This window comes from Sapajus apella, unplaced genomic scaffold, assembly GCF_009761245.1.
Source record: "Sapajus apella isolate SASKATOON/1434 unplaced genomic scaffold, GSC_monkey_1.0 scaffold1, whole genome shotgun sequence".
In the NCBI taxonomy this organism is placed as follows: domain Eukaryota; kingdom Metazoa; phylum Chordata; class Mammalia; order Primates; family Cebidae; genus Sapajus; species Sapajus apella.
Window position 1 is genome coordinate 59,466,316 of NW_022436941.1, and position 22,557 is coordinate 59,488,872.

General features: G+C 39.3%; 2 protein-coding genes across 6 annotated transcripts in view; one reads left to right on the forward strand and one right to left on the reverse strand.

Annotated features, from left to right (window-relative positions):
- Nucleotides 1-1,900, reverse strand: part of MSH3 (mutS homolog 3) — a 219,485-nt gene extending 217,585 nt beyond the window's left edge. For 2 of the 5 annotated variants that reach the window (XM_032277167.1, XM_032277143.1), the window contains exons 1-2: nt 1,630-1,900; nt 72-192 (exon numbers count right to left, since the gene is read on the reverse strand). In XM_032277167.1, the coding sequence (XP_032133058.1) occupies nt 72-192; nt 1,630-1,830 (322 nt within the window). In that variant the 5' untranslated portion in view covers nt 1,831-1,900. Of the gene's footprint in view, nt 1-71; nt 193-1,345; nt 1,492-1,629 lie in introns of those variants that run through there. The other 3 variants (XM_032277151.1, XM_032277159.1, XM_032277173.1) reach the window with 3 other exon arrangements.
- The window catches only part of DHFR (dihydrofolate reductase), a 32,764-nt gene continuing 11,965 nt past the window's right edge, over nt 1,759-22,557 (forward strand). The window contains exons 1-5 of the mRNA XM_032277181.1: nt 1,759-2,149; nt 2,513-2,562; nt 4,441-4,546; nt 14,605-14,731; nt 18,844-18,959. Coding sequence (XP_032133072.1) covers nt 1,995-2,149; nt 2,513-2,562; nt 4,441-4,546; nt 14,605-14,731; nt 18,844-18,959 — 554 coding nt within the window. The 5' untranslated portion in view covers nt 1,759-1,994. The remainder of the gene's footprint in view (nt 2,150-2,512; nt 2,563-4,440; nt 4,547-14,604; nt 14,732-18,843; nt 18,960-22,557) is intronic.

The following is a 22,557-nucleotide window of genomic DNA, read 5'->3' on the forward strand; positions in this document are numbered from 1 at the left end:
TTCTGCCCTCTGGAAAATTGAAGAATAACCAAGCCATGACTGAAGAGAAAAAAGAATCCCCCACAACTCACCAGAGTTGCCAGATATTCCCAGATCACTTCCTCCTCCTTTTTCTTGGGCTTTCTTTACTTTCTTTTTAACAGGCCCATCATTTTCCAATGGTCTCTTCCTGCTTCTGTCAATTTCTGTAGTCTGTATCAGGAAGGGTAGAAAATGATGCGTTATCTCTATTCTGAGAAGGCTTGATGTATGTGAAGTAATTTAAACCTTACATCTGAATGACAAACTCCTTGCCATCCACTCTTAATAGAATCCCCTACTTTTAGCCTATGGGAAAAGCCTATGGGTGAACTGTTTTGAACACCATCAAAGACAAGGTAGAGTCTGATGACTGAAGTCAGGAGCCTCAGCAACTCAAGCCCTGGTAGAATTAATTGAAACCAAAGCTGGTTACCTGTCTTGACTCAATAATCAGCCTTCAGCTTTCTCTAATTATAAAACTTGAATCACCCTACTTACATATATTAAATAAAATACTTCTAAGAAATAAACGGCTATGTAGCAAAGGCACCATTAGAGGGGAAAAGATAGGTAATAAAAGAACAGTATCATTTTTGACATGTTCATTCCAATTTAAGTGTTTCCTGTTTAAATGGTTTATGTTCATCACTAAAGATGTGACAAGATTATGAACTTTTTTTGGCAGAAAACCTGCCAAAAGCATACATAAATCCTTCACCAACTACCCTCTAAATGGTGGATCAAAATTTTGGTGAATTCATGAAAATGTAGGTCATCCTAAAAACAAAACGAAACAAAATAGAAGACGAGTAATCACTTTAAGGGAGAAATATACAAGAAGGGAACAAGATTTTGAAGCACCCAAGCTGTCACCTACATTAAAACACAGTAGGTGGCTAAAAACCAGTCTTCAATGCCCTTCCACAGCCTCGGTTTGAGAAATACTGTGCAGGGAGCCCCAATGAGGGGCTTTTCCCGTGGCAGTATCTCTGGTTTAAAAACAAACAAATGCGCGTATTGCGTTGAAGGATGGCAACAGGAAGGACCCCATGATTAATCACATCTATAACCATCCTAAGAAACTTTATCCACCCAAATTGTATTTCAGACTTTATAATCTAAACTACAAAAAGTGCAGTCACTGGGGAACTGCACAATATGATTGCTTTTAACCTAATGATTTGAAATACTGGGCAGTGCTGTTGCAGCCTTAAAAACTGGAGACCTAACAGCAGCTTCCTTCTAGTCAGCCAATCCAGCACTTTTTAAATCAGTAAAACCCTTCAACCACCAAGAAAAAAAAAATGGAGGTTAAAAGACGCACCCCTTGCCCACAAGCCTCCTCGTCAGAAGACCTTAGTTCCTGTCTCAGGCCTGCCATTAAAAACCCGCGTGACCGTGGTCTAATCAGCTCAAATGGAAGTACTAAAAACTCAGCGCTACACCTAGAACGTAGCCCCGGCTGGGCCCTTCCCAACTTTCCCTTCCTCGGCCCGCCCCTTCCTCCTCCAGCCCAAACATCTGGCGGAGGGTTCCCACCTCCGCGCCTCACCCACAAGCCCCGCCCCCTGGTCCTGACGGCTCGGCCCAGTTCCGGACAGCACCTACCACGTGCGGCGGCAGCTGGGGCGGGAAAGTGGACGCTGGGGGCGCTGCGGCGTCTGGGTCCACCTGGTCGGCTGCACCCGCGGAGGAAGAGGTGGATTTCAGGCTTCCCGTAGACTGGAAAAATCGGCTCAAAACCGCTTGCCTCGCAGGGGCTGGGCTGGAGGCAGCGAGGCCGCCCGACGCAGGCTTCCGGCGAGACATGGCAGGGCAAGGATGGCAGCCCGGAGGCAGGACACAGCCGGGAGCGCGAGCCCGCGGCCTCAGTTCCCAGGCGTCTGCGGGCGCGAGCACGTCGCGACCCTGCCGTGCGCCGGGGCGGGGGGCGGGGCCTCGCCTGCACAAATAAGGACGAGGAGGCGGGGCGGATGATTTCGCGCCAAACTTGGCCGCGGGTCGTGGTGTATCGAGCGGGCTCAGTGCTCACTGCTGCTGTCATGGTTCAGTTGCTAAACTGCATCGTCGCTGTGTCCCAGAACATGGGCATCGGCAAGAACGGTGACCTGCCCTGGCCGCCGCTCAGGTATCTGCCGGGCCGGGGTGAGGGGACCCAGACTGGCGCAAGTCTGGGGTCGGGGTACCTGGGTGGGACTCGCCTGGCCTACCTGCGGCGGGAGGATGGGGTCAAACTTGCGGTCTGCGCTGACTGGAGGGGTGGATCCGGCTGGATTCCCCTTTCTGCTGAGCGGGAGGCCAAGTTGCTGATTTCTACCCGAATCCTGCTGCCTGGTGAGGTCTTTGCCCTGCGGCGCCCTTGTCCAGAGCAAAGTCCCAGCCCTGAAGTAAACACCCCGTCCCTGCCCCCAGCGCTCCATTTGTCGGGTGCGTTAGAGCTCGAGCCCAAGGGATAATGTTTAGAGTAATGCTGTGTTTCTCTAACTTGTAGGAATGAATTCAGGTATTTCCAGAGAATGACCACAACCTCTTCAGTAGAAGGTAATGTGGGATTCAGTAGGGTCTTGCTTAAGTTTACCAATGCAAATGCTAGTTAAATGGAAAATTGTCCGTGTTAATCTGGAACCTTTTCTCTTATGGATCTCTATGCAGTTTCCAAGGTTTATTTATCATTATTAAAAATTTTTTGTCTTAGAAATTTTATGTTAAGTCATGAGCAAATTCAGGCAAGGGACAGAATTGGCAGCTGGGTGGAGGCTTCCTTGGAGGTTAGCACTCTCAAAAAAAAAAGCAGAGGAAGCCTTTGGAACAGCTTCTCGAAGAGATGATAAGGTCTGAACGAGGGCAGTGGAAAAGAGAGGGTAAAAACTTTTTTAAGGTTACATGACCCTGGCTTTTGGAGATCTGGAATCTAAAGATGATGAATCAAGGATGAACGCTCAGATTATCAGTTTGAAAGCTCGCATGACAAGTAAAGGAGTGGAGAATAATGTGCCACTGTAGTGATGAGGAACCTCTAGGACATCTGGGTTAATTTCAGGCACAGGGTGTAGGTGAATTGAACCACTGGAGGGAAGGGGTTAACCAAGAAAAAGAGGGGGTTAAGAGATGCTCCTTTTAAAACCTAAGAGACGTGGATATTTATGGTCCTAAGAGGAGGCATGGGCAGGGGAAACAAAGAGTAAGGAAAGAGCAGATGCTGTATCTCTTTAATGGGACAGATACAAGGCATTTGTGTTTGACACTTAGATCACTGGTAGAGGTGATGGCAAGAGCCTATAGCTAAAGAATTAATAAAAGCCACTCTCAAAAACCCCAATATGGTCTGGTAATCTTAATGTTTCTTTGGTTCAGATAGCTGACTCTCAAAGTTATTCTTCTAAGAAAATGAACCAAAAGTGGAAGCTATATGTAAAAGATTTGTTTAGAAGTGTTTACTTAAAAGAGTGGGAAAGAGACATAATTAAACATGTTTTAAGGTAATTGAGTGGAACATTAAGCAGCTATTTTTTAAAAGTATGATTTAATGTAAATCTGCAAGGTACACAAATAGGAGTAATACAATTATATCAAACAGTTGTGACCGTACTGATTAGAGGCTGAATATTATTCTAAGTTTTTAATTCCCACAACAACCCTAGAAGCAGGAACTACTGTTATCTCTATTTTATTAAGTAAACCACAAGGGGTTAACATGGTTTGTCTTGTGGATGAGAAAATGCATTCAACTTGAGCACTTTGACCTAGAATCTTTACTCTTTACTATGTTATACACAATTGCAATTAATTAAGACTGAATATTGGATATAAATTGGATAATTCCAAAGGGAAAAATAGTTATATTTAGGATATGAGTGGTAAGTATGAACTTTGGTAAGTCTTTTAAGTTTCAATTTTTTTAAAGGAAATCCACTAGATGGCAGGGTGTCAGTCATGTCCATGCACATACCTAAACTAAGTCCTCATTTAAAGTCATCAGTGAGTTCTTGAAAACTGACTGTAAGTGAAACAATATATGGGGAAACCAATTTTACCGTAGGCTACTTGATATGCACAAGAGTTAAATTCCCAGGGCATATTCCTGGTCACAAAAAAAATCACAAAACTTCTAAATGAAGGCTGAAAACACTTCTAATATTAAACACTGAAATAAATAAGAGCTTTACATATGTTTAAGAAAGATTAATAATGTGCACATCTTTGGGATGTGGAAGGAAACGAGAACCTAGAGAAAACCCAGGCAGACATGGGAAAAGCATGCAAACTCCACACAGACAGTGTGGCCCTGGCCAGGAATTGATTATTTTTCTCATCAACATTAGACGAAAATGATGTTATTCAAGGACCTGTTGTATATAAACATATGAAAATATATGTATATTCACAAAATATACTTAGGCTTTCTTTGTGATTTTATAGATAAACAGAATCTGGTGATTATGGGTAGGAAGACCTGGTTCTCCATTCCTGAGAAGAATCGACCTTTAAAGGATAGAATTAATGTAGTTCTCAGCAGGGAACTCAAGTAAGTACCTTAGCATAAATTCACCACAAGAAAATCATGTCTCATATCTTATAGTGAAGATCAGTATAAAAGGAGCTATTGAAGCTGCTTAATATCACAAAGGTTATTACAGAAAATGAATAAGCAGTTGTTTATACTACATGACAATAACTTATTCTACTACCTGAGTAATTGATTTCATCACCTTGAAAAGTTACATTAAACATTAAATATCTCACTGTGGTATCACATTTGCAAGTTTTCTTGAACCATCATTCAGTAGGCTCATATGTAAATTATACAGGGTAATCAATAACTTCTAGTTTCATATAAAGTCAAAACAACTATGTTTGGGGACTTGCTAAAATTAAGTGATGATCCCCTTTCTGGACACAACCGTAAATGTAATAAAATGTAAATTTTAGGATGGGCTGAAATGGGTCATAATTTTCTGCCTATTATTCCTAATTAACCACAATACCCATTAATATTTTGTACTTAACATTCATTACCCAGTGTGTGAAGGTAAAAAATTTCAAAGTATTGAGATGGTTCTAGAGATCCTGGGGCAAAGCGTGTATCTCTAATTAGCCTCTGCTAAGAATTTTCCTGTCCTCCAAACCAGCGTTGGAGTTAGTATTTTCTGAAATTACTCCTGGATATTCCCTGGAGAGTTGGAAGGTAATCATATTAAGACTGCCCAGGAAGTCAACTCCATGGTTTGAGAGGTTGAGGGGTGGCCAGAATTGGACCTGTGTTAGTCCATTCTCACGTTGCTAGACTGGGTAATTTATACAGGAAAGAGGTTTAATTAACTCACAGTTCCTCATGGCTGGGGAAGCCTCAGGAAACTTAAAATCATGGTGGAAGGGGAAGCAAACACGTCCTTCACATGGTGGCAGGAAGAAGTGCCCAGCAAAGGGAGAAAGCCTCCTTATAAAACCATCAGATCTCATGAGAACTCACTATCACAAGAACATCATGGGGGAAACACCCCCCCTCCCATGATTCATTTATCTCCACCTGGTCCTGCCCTTGAAATGGGGATTATTACAATTCAAGGTGAGATTTAGGCCGGGGACACAAAGGCCAAACCATATCAGGACCTAAGGGCAAAGAAAGTCTGGAATCTGGCATGTTAATCATTGCTTCTTAGTCTAATAATATAATCACCTAAGAGAATGCAGTATCCTAGGGCACTACTTGCTTGGGAACAGTGGTCATAGTATTCTTTTCTCATGTGTATTAGTCAAGATTCAACCCAAGAAGCAGAACCAGTAGTAGATAGATAGATATTAAAGAGTTTTCTTGCAAGAAATTGGCTTACACAATTGTGAGGGCTGGCTATGTGAGTCCACAAATCTGTAAAGCAGGCCATCAGAAAGGTCAAGCTGGAATTCTCTAGAAGGGGCTGAAGCAGTGCAGGTGAAATTTCTTCAGAGAAGCCTCAACTCTACTCTTAAGGCCTTCAAACTGAATCAGCTCACTCAGATTAAAGTCTGACCAGGAACAGTGGCTAACTCCTGTAATTCCAGCACTTTGGAAGGCCAAGGCAAGTGGATCACTTGAGCTCAGGAGTTTTGAGACCAGCCTGTGCAACATGGTGAAACCCCGTATCTACAAAAAAATTAGCCAGATGTGGTGGTATACCTGTAGTCCCATCTACTCAGGAGGCTAAGGTGTGATGATCACTTAAACCCAGGAGCACAGCTTGCAGTGAACCAAGATCGTGCCGCTGTACTCCAGCCTGGGCAACAGAGTGAGACCCTGTCTCAAAAAAATAAAAAACTGAATTGTAATCACATCTACAAAATACCTTCAAAACAACACCTAGATACAGTATCTGAATAACCAAGGACTATATCCTAGCCAAATTCACACACTATGAGAAGGAAAAAACTACACAGCTATATAGGCTAAGGGGATTCAGGCTTACATAGATTTTCTCCCAAGTTTTTCCTAGAATGGCATAGGTGAAAACTGAGAAATGTACCAGAATATTTGCACTGATTGCCTCTGGGCAGTGGGGCAGATTTGTTGATGGGCATCTTGCTGCCTGCTTCCATCTTCATGCTGTTCTTCTGGTTGCTAGGATATTCTGATTATCTCTTTCTTTGGTAGAATTCAAGTTCACAGACTATATCACCATTCCAAGAAACTCTAATGACACTTTTTAATACTACTCAAGTTTGTTTATGGCTAGCTTGAGCTCAAACAAACAAAAAGAAATCTTAGTGGGGGAGATGTTCACTTGAGCCAGCATTTCTCCTCAAAGGATGAGTGTAATTTTTTTTTTAACCTCCCTGTGGTGCATGTAATTGGGTTTGGTTGCTTCTTGTGTATTTATATATAACATATGTTGGTGTCTTGTGCTTTCTTTTTTTTTTAGGCTAAGAAAATTTAAAGTCTATTATCAAGCATGCCAGGGAAATAGTGATACCAGTTAGTAAAATGTGTTAGAGCTCTTTGTTGTTGTTGTTCTTGCCCCTGCTTCCTTACTTGCTGGTCAGTCCCACACATGTAGGGAGCACCTACTGAGTGCCAGGCACTGCAGGGTCCTGAATAAAGGGGCAGAGATTTATACATGGAAATCACTTGCTTATGCAAGCTCTAAATATATCTGTTTTTTCACCCTCTCCCCCAGCGTAAGAAGAAACTGAATCCCCAAGGTGATCACAAAATTTTCTACCAAACACTAGTTGTTTAGGGTAAATATTTCCTTAGTAAGGTATTGGGGGAAAATGCTTCTCCACATTTGTCCAGACAATCAAGTTGTACCTTTAAAAGAACTTGAGGTGAGAAGAGTGGGAATGACCACCGACGAGTACAGAATGGTTTTGTTTTTGTTTTGTTTTGTTTTTTTTGGTGTGATGGAAATGTCCTAAAAGTGGATAGGAGTGATGCTTGCACAACCCTGTGAATATATTAAACATAACTTTCCTTACCTATTAAATGAGATGAATAATGACAACTTTTTAGGGTGATTTTGAAGACTCACTGAAATTTTGTATTTAAAGTTTCTGGCACACAGAAGGATGTAGACATCAGTTCCTATCCCCCAGCCTTGCTACTTTATATCTTATAGAACATACACATTAATATAATATTAATGAAATCACAGTGAACAGATCTCATTTTCACCTTAACATATTACTTTGTTCTTGTTTCTCTGGATCTTGAGACAAAAATCCCCCACCACCTAAATCAACTCTCTCCTCTCCCTGACTTTATTCTGGATTCCTTTTTTTTTTTTTTTTTTGTTCCTATCTTCGCCTTGCTCTGCTGTCCCAACCTTTTAGTATTATCAAAGGCAAAATTAAAATGTTGAGATGAATTTCTAAATTTAACATTTTCTTTTGGAAAAAAAGAACTGCTGTTTAGGGCATATATACGTACAGTGGCCTTCCATATGTCTGAAGGACAAGGGAAGGTTAGAGGTTTTATTAAAAAGGAGAAATGTTACTGCTCTTGGAGAAAGTTCATTGGCATTACTAAGGTTTGGGGGACCTGGCACCTCCAACTGGTGAGCAGCAAGTGGTAGGCAAAATTAGTTCTGGAGTTGCAGCAAGTTATCTTAGAAGCTATAGATAAAACTGGTTTCAGGTTACAACAAGCAGTACCAGCAGTCAGGCTCACAGAGAATTACATTCTTGGAGCAATGTTTTATACCCCGAGTGCTTTCTTCCCCGGCCCCTCAACTCTGATTTAGTTGGGTATGACAGGAATGACCCACCGTCACCCACGCCAGAGTGCAGTGGTGTGATCTTGGCTCACTGCAACCTCTACCTCCCTGGCTCAAGCAATTTTCCTGCCTCAGCCTCCCAAGTAGCTGGGATAACAGGCATGTGCCACCCACGCCCAGCTAATTTTCTTATTTTTTAGTAGAGAAGGGATTTCTCCATGTTGGCCAGCCTAGTCTTGAACTCCTGACCTCAAGTGATTCACCCACCTCAGCCTCCCAAAGTTCTGGGATTACAGGCAGGAGTCACCACATCTAGCCTACCGGACATTTTAAACCTCACCACAGTTTACTTTTTAAACTTACTTTTTACTGTTTTAAACCTCATCACAGTTTACTTTTCTTCTACCCTCAATTTCGTTAGAGCTTTCTTGTATTAAATAACTTCCATATGATTAAAATAAAATTCTGTACTACACTTCTATTGTAGTCTGTCATGCCTGTGCCTTTGCACATGTTTTTTATCTCCTTTGACACTCAGTTAAGGAATCATGACTTGAGGAGGATTCTCCCTCATCATCCCTGACCTGCATTCCCCTGTAGCGTCCCCTGCACATCTTCACTGCATATCCTTTCGTACGTTATAGTCAGTGCTGAGACATTTCTGACTGCCATCACAATCTCTTTGAGTGCAGGGACTGCATATTCATCTCTATTCCCAGAATCTAGCATAACCCCTAGCAAAGTAGGGATTCAGAAATCTTCACAGAATGAATAGTATATAGGTGATTTATAAAAATAGAACAATCCCACCTAGTACCACTTTGTAACCTGCCTCTTTTCCCCTCAATACATTAGAAAATAAAGTCGTGTAAATATTTTTAGTGGCTACAGAGTATTTCACAATGAGGCTGGATCATACCCAATTTTTAATATGGGTATACCTCAGAGATAATTGCAAGTTCAGTTCCACACCACTGTAAAAAAAAAAAAAAGCAAATATCACAATAAAGGTAGTCACATGAATTTTTTGGTTTCCCAGTGCATATAAAAGTTATATTTATACTATACTATTTAGTATAACAGATGTGCAATAACATTACATCTTTCAAAAAATGCATGTACCTTAATTAAAATATGACTTAAAAATACTAACAATCGTCTGAGCTTTCAGTGAGTTATAATCTTCTCATTGTGGATGGAGTGTCTTGCCTTGATATTGATGGAAGCTGACTGATAAAGGTGGTGGTTGCTGAAGGCTGGGGTGGCTGTGGCAGTTTCTTAAAATAAGACAACAATGAAGTTTGCCACATTGATGGACTCTTCCTTTCATGAAAGATTTTTTCTGGAGCATGTAATGCTGTTTGATAGATAGCATTTTGCCCACAACAGTTTCTTTCAAAATGGGACTCAGTCCTTTCAAACCTTGCTGCTGCTTTATTAACTTAGTTTGTGTAGTATTCTAAATCTTTTGTGGTCATTTCAACAACGTTCACAGCATCTTCACCAGGGGTAGATTTCATCTCAAGAAGCCAGTTTCTTTGCTCATCCATAAGAAGGAACTCCTTATCCATTGATATTTTATCATGAGATTGCAGCAATTCCATCTCATCTTTAGGCTCCACTTCTAATTCTAGTTCTCTTGCCATTTCCACCACATCTGCAGTCATTTCCACCCCTGCAGTCTTAAACCCCTCAAAGCCATCATGAGAGTTGGAATCAGCTTACTCCAAATTCCTGTTAATGTTGATATTTTGATCTCCTATGAATGTTGTTAATGGCATCTAGAATAGTGAATCCTTTTTAGAAGGTTTTCCGTTTACTTTGTCCAGATCCATCAGAGGAATCACTATCTATTGCAGCTACAGCCTTACAAAATGTATTTCTTAAATAATAAAACATGAAAGTCAGAATTACTCCTTGATCCATGGGCTGCAGAATGAACAGGAATATTTTGAAAGGAATCTTCGTTCCTGAGCAACAGGTCTCAACAGCAGGCTTAAAATATTTAGTAAACCATGCTGTAAACAGATGTGCTGTCATCCAAGCTTCGTTATTCCATTTCTAATGCACAGACAGAGTAGATTTAGTATAATTCTTAAAGGCCTTGGGATTTTTCAGAATGGTAAATGAACATTGGCTTCCACTGAAAGTCACCAGCTTGCATTAGCCCCTAACAAGAGAATCAGCCTGTTCTTTGATACTAGGCATTGACTTCTCCTCTATAGCTATGAAGTTCTAGAGGTCATCTTCCTTGAATAGCAGGCTATTTTGTCTCCACTGAAAATCTGTTCTTAGTGGAGCCACCTTCATCAATGATCTTAGCCAGATCTGGATAAACTTGCTGCTTCATCTTGCACTTTTTTCTTATGGGGACAGCTTTTTCCTTAATCCTCATGAACCAAACTGCTAGTTTCAGACTTTTCTTCTATAGCTTTCTCACTTCTCTCAGCCTTTGTAGAATTTAAGAGGGTTAAAGTCTTGCTCTAGATTGGGCTTTGGCTTAAGGTAATGTTGTGGTTAGTTTGATCTATCCAGACTACTCAACTTTCTCCACATCAGCAGTAAGGCTATTTGCTTTCTTACCATTCATGTTTCCACTAGAATAGCACTTCTAATTTCCTTCAAGAATTTTTCTTTTGTATTTACAACTTGGCTGTTATATGCAAGAGGCCAGGTTTTGGCCTATCTTGGCTTTTGACATGCCTCCCTCACTAAGCATAATCATTTCTAGCTTTTGATTTTCTTGAGAAATATGTGACTCTTCCTTTCACTTGTACACTTAGAGGTCATTGTAGGGTTATTAACTGGCCTCATTTCAATATTGTTGTGTCTCAGGGAATTGGGAGGCCAGAAGAGAGGGAGAGAAACAGGAACAGCCAGTTAGTGGAGCTGTCAGAAGACACATTTATCAATTTGCCGTCTTAAAAAGGCATGATAACAGTTACTTACAACAGTAACAGCAGGATCCCCAAAACATATTATAATAATGAAAAAGCTTGAAATAGTGTGAGAATTACCAAAATGTAACATAGAGATACAAAATGAACACAAGCTGTTGGAAAAATTTCACCAATAGACTTGCTCAGTGCAGGATTGGCGCAAACCTTCAATTTGTTTAAAAAAAAAAGTATGAAGGTTTGTAAATTGATGTATTTTTGCATTCTGGTTAAGACACCATTCTATTTCAGGGTCTGGTTTTTCTTTTCTTTTTTGGTGGTGGTGGTGGTTGTTTGCGGGGGGGGTGTGTGTGTGTGTGTGTGTGTGTGTGTGTGTGTGTTTTGAGATGGAGTTTTGCTGTTGTTGCCTAGGCTGGAGTGCAATAGTGCAATCTTGGCTCACCACAACCTCTGCTTCCCGAGTTCAAGTGATTCTCCTGCCTCAGCCTCCCAAATAGCTGGGATTACAGGCATGCGCCACCATACGCGGCTAATTTTCATTTTTAGTAGAGACAGCGTTTCTCTGCATTCGTCAGGCTGGTGTTGAACTCCCAACCTCAGGTGATTTGCCCATCTCTGCCTCCCAAAGTGCTGGAATTACAGGTGTGAACCACCATTGCCCAGGCAGGTTTTTTGTTTTTAAGTGGTTTCCCAACACTACCCAGGGAAATTGAGCCAGAATTCCATCTGCAGTCCTATTATCTTTCAAGTCAGAAACAGTGAAAAAGGGATAGTGTTTATATGGCACCCTGGGATAATCAGATAAGGCCAGAGGACAAGAGTCAGAGGGTTCTGCCTAATCTAAGCCCCACCATCCTGATGTCTAAGGGCCCCAGAATCAGAGGCCCCTATATCCTGCAGGCACAAGCTGAAGTCTTTTGTCTCTGTAACAAGTTGCATCTCAAGTTTCAAAGTCAGGCTGCTGGAGTTCCAACTCCCAGGTCCGTCATTTCTGGGTGTGTGGCCAGTGGTTTCTTACCCATTCAGACTCGGTTTCCTCGTCTTTAAAAAGGAATGATAGAACCACATAGGATTGCCAGTTAAATGCATTGTGTACCTTGTCTTATTTAGTCTTCATGCAAACCCTCAAGACTCGATCACAAAAACATCAAGCATGTCCACACATTTCTTAACACAGAATACTTATACTACCCACAAACCAACTCTCCATTGTCAGGGAATCCAGTCTAGATTGGCTTAAAATAATTACAGGAAATAAATTCAGCAGTGAAATATGTCACTATATTGGATGCTTGCTATTTGTCATTTACTGTATTAATTTCTAGAACTTGTGCCATGTAAGGGCTGATAAACACTAGCTCAGCTTTTTGCATGTTCTTTTTTACCTACCTGGAGGTCCAGTGTTTCCTGTGAAACTTACTTCTAAACCACTAAATAGCCACATTTCACAGAAGCATATTCTTCATACCTTTGCTTTAAGTTAAATCTCTAACTTTGCTCTATCTTTTATTTGGTGTTTGTGGTTTTTTGAGACGGTCTTAAACTCTCGCCCAGGCTGCAGCACAGTGGCGCGATCTCCGCTCACTGCAACCTCTGCCTCCTGGGTTCAAGCCATTCTCCTGTCTCGGCCTCTTGAGTACCTGGGATTATAGGCATACACCACCACACCCAACTAATTTTTCTATTTTTGAGACGGGGTTTTGCCATGTTGTCTAGGCTGGTGTTGAACTCCTGACCTCAGGTCATTCCCCGCCCTCAGCTTCCGAAAGTACTGGAATTACAGGCGTGAGCCACCGCCCCGGGTAATCTGTTCTTCATTTCCTTTTCTAGACTCACTACAAAAGGGCAAGGAAGTCATCACATCTATAATTACTAACTAAAACTGTCACAGCTCTGTGTCATCGGTATATTAACTAAACTGTCTTATCTCCCAACTCCAAATCTTTGTTTCTTCTAGATTCAATTCTCTCACTGAAAAGAGCCTAGTCCAACCTGGTCTTTGCACCTGCCCTGATACCTTTGGAAATATCTGGGTGTATTCTCCCTGGCCTCCATGTCTTTCTCTAGCCTGAGTCAAAGTATAGTCTTTGCTCTAACCTAATTCTTTTAAGAATGACAGTGAAATAAGTAAGATATGTATCAGGAGGGAGAGGGAGGAGGCAATCAAGAGAATGAATAGTCCCTGTTCTTGATTAATCATTATTATAACTGTGAGTTCAAGGGCAATTATATAATCTTGTTAAAGCACCAGGCTAAAAGCTTGACATTGAATTGTAATTTCTCTTGTGTATCTAATTACTATGAAAGCCTAGTTCTACATATTTCATCATTTCTAAAGGGAATTGCAACCCCCACCACAACCAACAAAATAGTTTCAGAGATTGGGAGAGATTAAGCTATTCACTGTAAACTGAGCTTGTCCAGCCCATGGCCCAGGATGGTTTTGAATGCCGCCCAACTAAATTAGTAAGCTTTCTTAAAACATTATGCACAGACCTGTTTTTTTTTCTTTTTTTTTTTTTTTAGCCCCTCAGCTATCATTAATGGTTATGTATTTTATGTGTGGCCCAAGACAGTTATTCTTCTAATGCATCCAAGAGAAGCCAAAATATTGGACCACCCCTGAGTAAACACTGAAATTAATTAACTTCTTCCCTTTGGGATTTTAATTACATGAGTAATAATAAGCTCACTTTTTAATACTACACCCATTTCTGTATTGTTTGAACATGAAAATCATTTCTCCATCCCCAAAGGTAACAACATATTAACAGTCTAAATGTCATTCCAAGCTTTTCTGCAGTCATTCATACATATCACTCTTTTTCTGATATTTTATCAGGAAAATCTTCACACATACAGAAGGAACTTTACAGTAAACCCACCACCTAGATCTACTATTAACATTTTACTCTACTAGTTTCATCACATATTCATTCATCCATCAAATCAGTCTTGTTCATTTATGCATTTCATAACAGACTGCAGACATTAGTGTATTTCCACCTAAATATTTCATCATTCATACCATTAATGATTCAGTATTTTAGTTTTTTTCTTTTAAAGTAAATATTACATATGATGAGACACATAGGTCTTAAAAGTACATTTGCTAAGTTTTGATAAATGTGTATACCTGCATAACCCCAGTCCTATCAAAGATACAGAATATTATCCATCAGCCCCAGAAAGTTCTCTCCTGCCCTGTCCCAGTTAATCTTTATCCCATCTCTTCAGAAATAACTCCTATTCTGATGTTTTTCCACCAGAGATATCACAAGATACCACGTGGTCTTGTTTTATGATTCATTGTGAACCAAAGATTTACAATGTAGGTTGAATTATTGGTCATAGGCCATACTGATGTTAAGTGCTTTTTGTTAAAAGGATTCATATTTATGATGATTTTAGTTCTATAATCACTGCTTCTTAGTCAGATTATTTGACTAGTATAGATGGATTTTACAAAAATTATGTGTAATTCTTTTCTTTAACTTCAGGGAACCTCCACAAGGAGCTCATTTTCTTGCCAAAAGTCTGGATGATGCCTTAAAACTTACTGAACAACCAGAATTAGCAAATAAAGTAGACATGATTTGGATAATTGGTGGCAGTTCTGTTTATAAGGTAAGTAAAGTTATTGGTAAATAAAAAGAAATGTTTTATTCTACTGTCTTTCATCTTCTCTGACATTTAAAGGAGGTGGAACAGGTATAACTCATTGTCTGAACCTTTAAAAAATCAAGCCATGAGTATAGGAAGCAGCACATTACGTGTACTGTAAATTATTTGTTGTCAATTCAAATTACTTGTTGTTTGATACTATCATACAAACCAAATAAAAATGCAAAAATAAATATTTTAGTCTGTATCAGCCTATCTTTTATTTATTTATTTATTTATTCATTCATTTATTTTTGAGACAGAGTCTTGCTTTGTCACCCAGGCTAGAGTATAGTGGCAGTATCTCAGCTCACTGCAGCCTTGAGCTCCCAGGCCCAAGCACTCCTCCCACATCTCCTCCAAAGTAGTAGCTGGAACTATAGGCACACACCATCATGCCCAGCTAATTTTTGTATTTTTTTATAGAGTCAGGGTTTCGCCACATTGCCCAGGCTGGTCTCGAACTCCTAGGTTCAAGCAGTTGACCTCCCAAAGTGCTGAGATTACAGGTGTGATCCACCACACCCAGCCTATTTATCTTTTTAATTGACAAATAATTGCATGTCATGTACAACATATTGTTTTGAAATGTGCATACAATCGAGAATGCCTAAACTGAGCTAATTAACATATGTATTACCTCACTTATTTTATGTGGTAAGAACACTTAAAATCTACTCTCAGCAATTTGCAAGAAAATATTTGTTATTAACTGTAGAATAATAGACGTTGTACAATAGATCTCTTGAACTTACTCCTCCCGTGTAACTAAAATTTTGTATCCTGTGACCAGCATCTCCCTAATACCAGTCTACTTTTAAATCAGAGAATAATTGATGTTTCCAATTTAAAATCCACTCTAAATCCTTTCCTGAGAATTGTACTTGTACTGTACTGGTTCCTACTCCCTGAATGTACTCTAGATACATTGAGTTATCCCTTTGTCTTTCAAGATGAATATGTCTCTTACTGAGAAAGGTTTGGGGCTCTCAGTAGATATATACTATCTAGATGTAAATGAATTTATTACAAGCAGAAAACTTCCTCAGTCAATTTGCATGTAATGTGGGGACACAGGAGAAAGATGACATGATTTTATAGCATAAGGAAAAATAGTATATAAAAAAGAAAATATACCTCTTTTTTAATTCCAAATGACTTCCAGCTTTAGAATTTTTGAGGATAACAAAATTTTTTGCCTTCTAGAACACTAATGAAAATAATGTTTATGAGGAAGAGAAAAAATCAGTTTCTGCCATTTGAGTCTTGTGGTAACATACATACATTGAATTTATTTTAGAAAGAAGAGATAGGCTGATGCCTGTAATCCCAGTACTTTGGGAGGCCAACGCGGGTGGATTGCTTGAGGTCAGGAGTTCAAAACCAGCTTGGCCAACGTGGTGAAACTCCGTCTCTCCTAAAAATACAAAAAATTAGTCAGGCGTGATGGCGGGTCCTAGCTACTCCGCAGGCTGAGGTGGGAAAATTGCTTGAACCAGGGAGGCAGAGGTTACAGCGAGCTATCGCGCCACTGCACTCCAGCCTGGGTAACAGTGACAGTCTGTCTCAAAAAAAAAAAAAAAAAAAAACAACTCAGTTTGTTGGACACCTGTTTCTATAACCTCTTATTTTCCCCATTTGTAACCAACGAAAATGGACATTATTCCTTGATATTTCCATCCAAGTATAAATTTCTTCTAAGAAAACAAGTTGTTTTGTTTAATACCTACCACACTTCAAATGATTCATTACCATAGTCACTTGATAATGTATTCATTTACAACATAAGTACCTAAATGCATTTATATAATATGATCAATCTATATATATAGATAAATAGGAAGTAGAACCTTCAAATGATATTTTTACATTTTCCACCTACCTCACATCACAACAGCTTGTAGATATCATTTGGGCTTATCTTCCTATGGGCCAAATCAGACCTCCCAGCCTATGTTTGTAAAGAAAGTTTCATTGGAACACAGCCCTACGCATTCGTTCAGTACTGTCTGTGGCTTACAAAGGTAGGAAACCCTATGGCCCTCAAAGCCTAAAATATTTACCATCTGGCCCTTTACAGAAGGTTTGCGTTGTATGATCAGCTTTACTACAGAACTTCAAATGCTGCCATAGTTGGCCCTACAGTAGCCCCCCCCCATATTCTCAGGGGATATATTCCAAGACCCTCAGCAGATGCCTGAAACCACAGATATTACTGAATTCTATCTATGCTGTTTTCTCCTATGTATACATACCTATGATAAAGTTTAACTTATAAATTCAGTTAGGGATTAACAACAATAGTAAAATAGAACAATTGTAACAACATGCCAGCATCATTACTCTTGCATTTTGGGGCCATTATTAAGTATTTTATTATTTCCTTGAATAAAATCTTATTTTAAGATTTCTTTGAGCCACCACCATTGCAATACCACCACAGTCAATCTAATCCAGATGGCTTCTAAGTGACTGAGGGGCAGGTAACATAGACAGGAAGTACAGGGAGAATTTACTTCCTGGACAGGACAGCAGAATGGCACAAGATTTCTTCACACTATTCAAAACAGCATGCCATTTGAATCTTAGGCATTATTTCTGGAATTTTCCATTTAATATTTTCAGACTACAGTTGACCACAAACAAACTGGAAAGTGAAACCGCAGATAAGGGGAGACTACTGCATTCCACTTTTTAAATTTTGGTAGAGTAAGAATTGGTAGAGTATCTATTGGGTTGTAGCAAACAATTATTTAATATAAAATGATGTATTGAAGATAAAACTTGTTCTGTTCCCTTATTTGGAATTTTAAAAATAACACACACTTGGATTTGTATATGTGTGTATATATTTTTTATATCTATATAAAATTTTATAATTTCTATATAATTTTTAAAAAATTTTTATATAAAATTATATCTAGTTTCTTAATTGCAACTCTAAGAAAGCAGTAATCCTTGATCTTAAATAGCTTACAGGCTATTTGGGAAACCAAGGCAGGTGGATTGCTTGAGAGTCAAGAGTTCTATGAGTTATAGGCTATTTGAGATCAAGAATTACTGCTTTCTTAGAGTTGGAATTAAGACATACTTTTTATGAATGAGAATTTTAAGATGCTCATTCCAGGGCAGCTTTTTCTGTAGAAACTATCAACTGTATTTTAGGCAGTTGTTAGAAAAGTCATGTACAATATAAAGCCAAATATTAATATAATTGTTAGCAACAAGAAGCAGGATAAATTACCTACCTACTAGCATTGTAATTGTCTTTTGAGAATTGGAAGCGTTACTAAATTTTATGTATATGTACTAAGTATGCTCTTGGGGTTTACCACAGTCAAGGTCTCATTAAGTTGTACTATCTTATTCATATATGTGTATGTAAATTTTTCTATGGAGAGCATCTTGATAATTTAGGGCTCTTTTAACAGCCAAAGGAAAACAATAAAAGAGAATGCTAAAATTAAGAAGTTCTTATAAGCAAACCGGAAACCAGACTGTATTTAAACTGAGTCTTTCATAATTATTGGCAGGGCGCAGAGTGAGATGGCTCACACCTATAATCTCAGCACTTTGGGAGGTTGAGGTGAGCAGATCACCTGAGGTCAGGAGTTTGAGACCAGCCTGCCCAACATGGAGAAACCCTGTCTCTACTAAAAATAAAGAATTAGCCGGGCGTGGTGGCGCATGCCTGTAATCCCAGCTCCTCAGGAGGCTGAGGCAAGAGAATTACTTGAACCCAGGAGGTGGGGGTTGCAGTGAGCCATTGCACTCCAGCCTGGGCAACAAGAGTGAAACTCCGTCTCAAGGAAAAAAAAAAATTCTTATATGGAAGCCAGACTATATTTAAACTCAGGCTCTTATAATTAGTGATAATGGTTAGTGTTACTCACAATATAACTAAGGCACACTTTGCAGCACCCCAGATGAAAGAATAGGATATTTAAATAATATTCTTTGGCAGTACCAAGCATATCTTTAATACCTAGTATAAACTTAACTAATCAAACATAAATCTTAGAATTTGTATGTCTTTTGACATACATTAAGAAAATTGATGTTGTTTTATTTCAAAGGAAGCCATGAATCACTCAGGCCATCTTAAACTGTTTGTGACAAGGATCATGCAGGACTTTGAAAGTGACACGTTTTTTCCAGAAATTGATTTGGAGAAATATAAACTTCTGCCAGAGTAAGTATAATGTTATTAATTAGTCTGAAGCACTTTGACTTTCCTGCTTAAGACTATAGAAAGGAGCACATCTTTTCAGACTAAAAATTGGGTTCACTGTGTACTGCTTGGGTGATGGGTGCACCAAAATTTCACAGATCACTACTAAAGAACTTATGTAACCAAATACAACCTGTTTCCCAAAAACCTATGGAAATAATACATGTATTTTTTAATGGCTAGGCACAGTGGCTCACTCCTGTAATCCCAGCATTTTGGGAGGTTGAGGCAGGCAGATCACCAAGGTCAGGAGTTCGAGACCAGCCTAGCCATCATGGCGAAACCCTGACTGAACTAAAAATACAAAAAAAAAAAAAAAAAAAAACCCAGCCAGGCATGGTGGTACCATGCCTATAATCCCAGCTCCTCAGGAGGCTGAGGCAGGAGAAATCACTTGAACCTGGGAGGCAGAGGTTGCTGTGAGCTGAGATCATGCCATTGCACTCCAGCTTTGGACTCTGTCTCAAAGAAAAGAAAAGAACATGTCTTAGATTGAGTCCAGAGTAACAATATGTTTTATAGACAAATTCTGTAGGAATTTTTGGCATCTGCTTCAATAGACTTAGAAATGTTCAGGTTTTAATGATGTTACTGAAATCTAGAAGAGTAGTTATTAGTTCATTCTAGGAGAATTAGACATTATCTAGGCACTGGGGATACAGCGTTTACCAGGCCAGCCACTACTGATCTTCTCCAGGAGATTACATTCTTTCTAGTGACGGCCAAATGGCAGAGGCATCAAAAGAGGTGCATGAGGAGAACTAAAATACTGTAATGTGGCAGATACTGGGTAGTGTGAGACATCTTTTCTGAAGGGTGATGTCTATGCTGTGATCTAAATAAGAAGCCAGCCCTGCAAAGAGCAGGAAGGACATTATAGGACTCAGCAATAGCTAGTGCAAAGGCCTCAGGCAGGAATATGCTTAGTGTGTTCTCTGAGCCTGAAGTCACTGGAGGCCTTGTTAGCAAGCAGGAGGCCCACAGAGGTCAGACCAAGTACAGGGTGAGAGGGTTCTGAAGAGAGAGTGACATTGTTCTAGCTGCTTTGTGGTGAATGGACCAGAAGAGTGAACTACGGAGAGCCTTGTCGTTCCGGTGAAAGATGAAGGAACTTAGGTAAGCTGTGGCAGGTAGAGATGGAGTGAAGAGGTTACACTTGCTTCCCCTTGTGGTTGTGACTAGCCTGAAACTGCCTGATTTTGAAAACTCATAGCATTTTTGTTTACAAGCAATTTTTAGCTGTTGGCTTTAGAGAATAAAAGATTATTATATCAATACATTTGGAATAGCTTTTAGCACATTCTTTCACATATTCTCAGTTTTATCTTGTCATTATTCTTTGGTGTGGTTTGTGTTTGAAATGTCCCTTAAAGGAACATTCAGAGCCAAGTCTGAATACCAAGATGGCCAGGCTTCAGATTAATAGTCTATTACTCTATGAAGTAATAGTCTTCAATCAACTGAAGTGAGTGACTGATTTTCTTGGACTCTTATCTCTAAAGAAAACTGAAAATTTTCAGAACTATAAACAGCTAAAGTACAGACTTTTCCTTAGGCTCCAAAGGTGACTACTTAGAAAACTCACACTTAGTGATTTTTTTTACTTTGTCATACCTTATATGTTTTATTTTCTCTTCTGCTTAGACCACTGATTCTCACATTATGGAACTATTGATATCTGCTCAAACTCATTTCTCATTTCTTTTTCTTTTTCTTTTTTTTTTTTTTTTTTTTTTTTGAGACAGAGTCTTGCTCCATCACCCAGGCTGGAGTGCAGTGGTGTGATCTCAGCTCACTGCAATCTCTGCCTCCCAAGTTCAAGTGATTCGCCTGCCTCAGCATCCCTGAGGCTGTGATCACAGGCATGTGCCACTATGCCTGGCTAATTTTTGTATTTCCAGTACCAATGGGGTTTTGCCATGTTGGTCAGGCTGGTCTGGAACTCCTGACTTCAAGTGATCCACCCGCCTCAGCCTCCCAAAGTGCTGAGATTACAGGTGTGAGCCACTGCACTGAGCTTTGAATTCATTTCTTATTTTTCTCTTCACTACTAACAAGAATATATTACTATGTAAATCAGCTTCATGTTAAATGCCATTCCAAATCACATTGCTTTCAATCAGAACTCTTTCCAAAGCTATGATCCTTCAGGATCCTTGATAACTTAAAACAAACACCATTCTGGCTCTCTGGCTTTTAGAAGAGAAAAATTTAATGTCATTACTGAAATAGCATTCATATAATATCGACCTATTGGAAGTATATATATAATTTGACCAGGCATCACGGCTCATGCCTATAATCCCAACATTTTGGGACACCAAGGTAGGGGGGTTGCTTGAACCCAGAAGTTTGCAACCAGCCTGGGCAACATAGAAGACCCCCATCTCCTCAAAAAATAGCTGGGTGTGGTAGCACACACTTCTGGTCCCAGCTACTTAGGAGGCTGAGGCAGGAGGATCGATTGAGCCTAGGAGGTTGAGGCTACACTGCCTTGATTATACCATTGCACTCCAGCCTGGACAACAGAGCATGACCATGTCTCAAAAAAAAGATGTATAATTGAGAGTGAATTTTAGTATATTCAGAGTTGTGTGACCCTCACCACAGTATAAGTTTAAAACATTTTCATCGCCCACCCAACCCCCACCATTATGCAGGCAATGCCTACTCATATAACAAATAAGCACATGAACCCTCTGAATCTAAACTAAAAATAAATTTAAAAACTTTTTCTGACCCAAACCCTACTAATTATCAAATATTCACACATAAATGTTGGTAATTATATGCATAATTTATTATTCATAGTATATAATTTATATATAAACATATATAAAGTAATAGATTTTATATATTATATATTACATAAATATATATTTATATAGTAATAATTCATATATATTACTACATATAGCATATTTGTTTTCAATAGGTAACATTCATGACACTATAGACTAGAATGCCATTGTATCAGGCTTTCTGCATACCCTGGTGTAAATTGACAGTTTTTTTGTTTTCTTTTTTTATTGCTTTTTGGGTTTTGGGGTACATGTGAAGAATATGCAGGATTGTTGCATGGGTGCACACATGGCAGTGTGATTTGCTGCCTTCCTCCCCATCACCTATAATCTGACAGTTCTTTAAACAATCAAGTGCACAATAAATTCACATTCATTTTTTTTAAAAACCTTTTTTTAACAATAAAATGTTTTATGGTTTAAAAAAAAAATTTTTTTTTTTCTTTCATCACCAAGAAAGAAAATCCCTGTACCCATTAACAATCAGTCTCCATTCCCCTCCCCTTCCAGGCCTAGAAACCACTAATCTACTTTCTTTCTGTGTCTATAGATAGGCCTGTTGTGGACAGTTTGTATGAACAGAATCATATAATATGTGGTCTTCCTTGGAATTGGCTTCTTTCCCTTAGCATAATATTTTCGATTTTCAAGGTTTATCCATTCGTACTGTCTATCAGTACTTCATTCCTGTCTGTTGCCAAAAACATTCCATGGTACAGATATACTACATTTTATTTATCCATTCATCCAATTGGTAG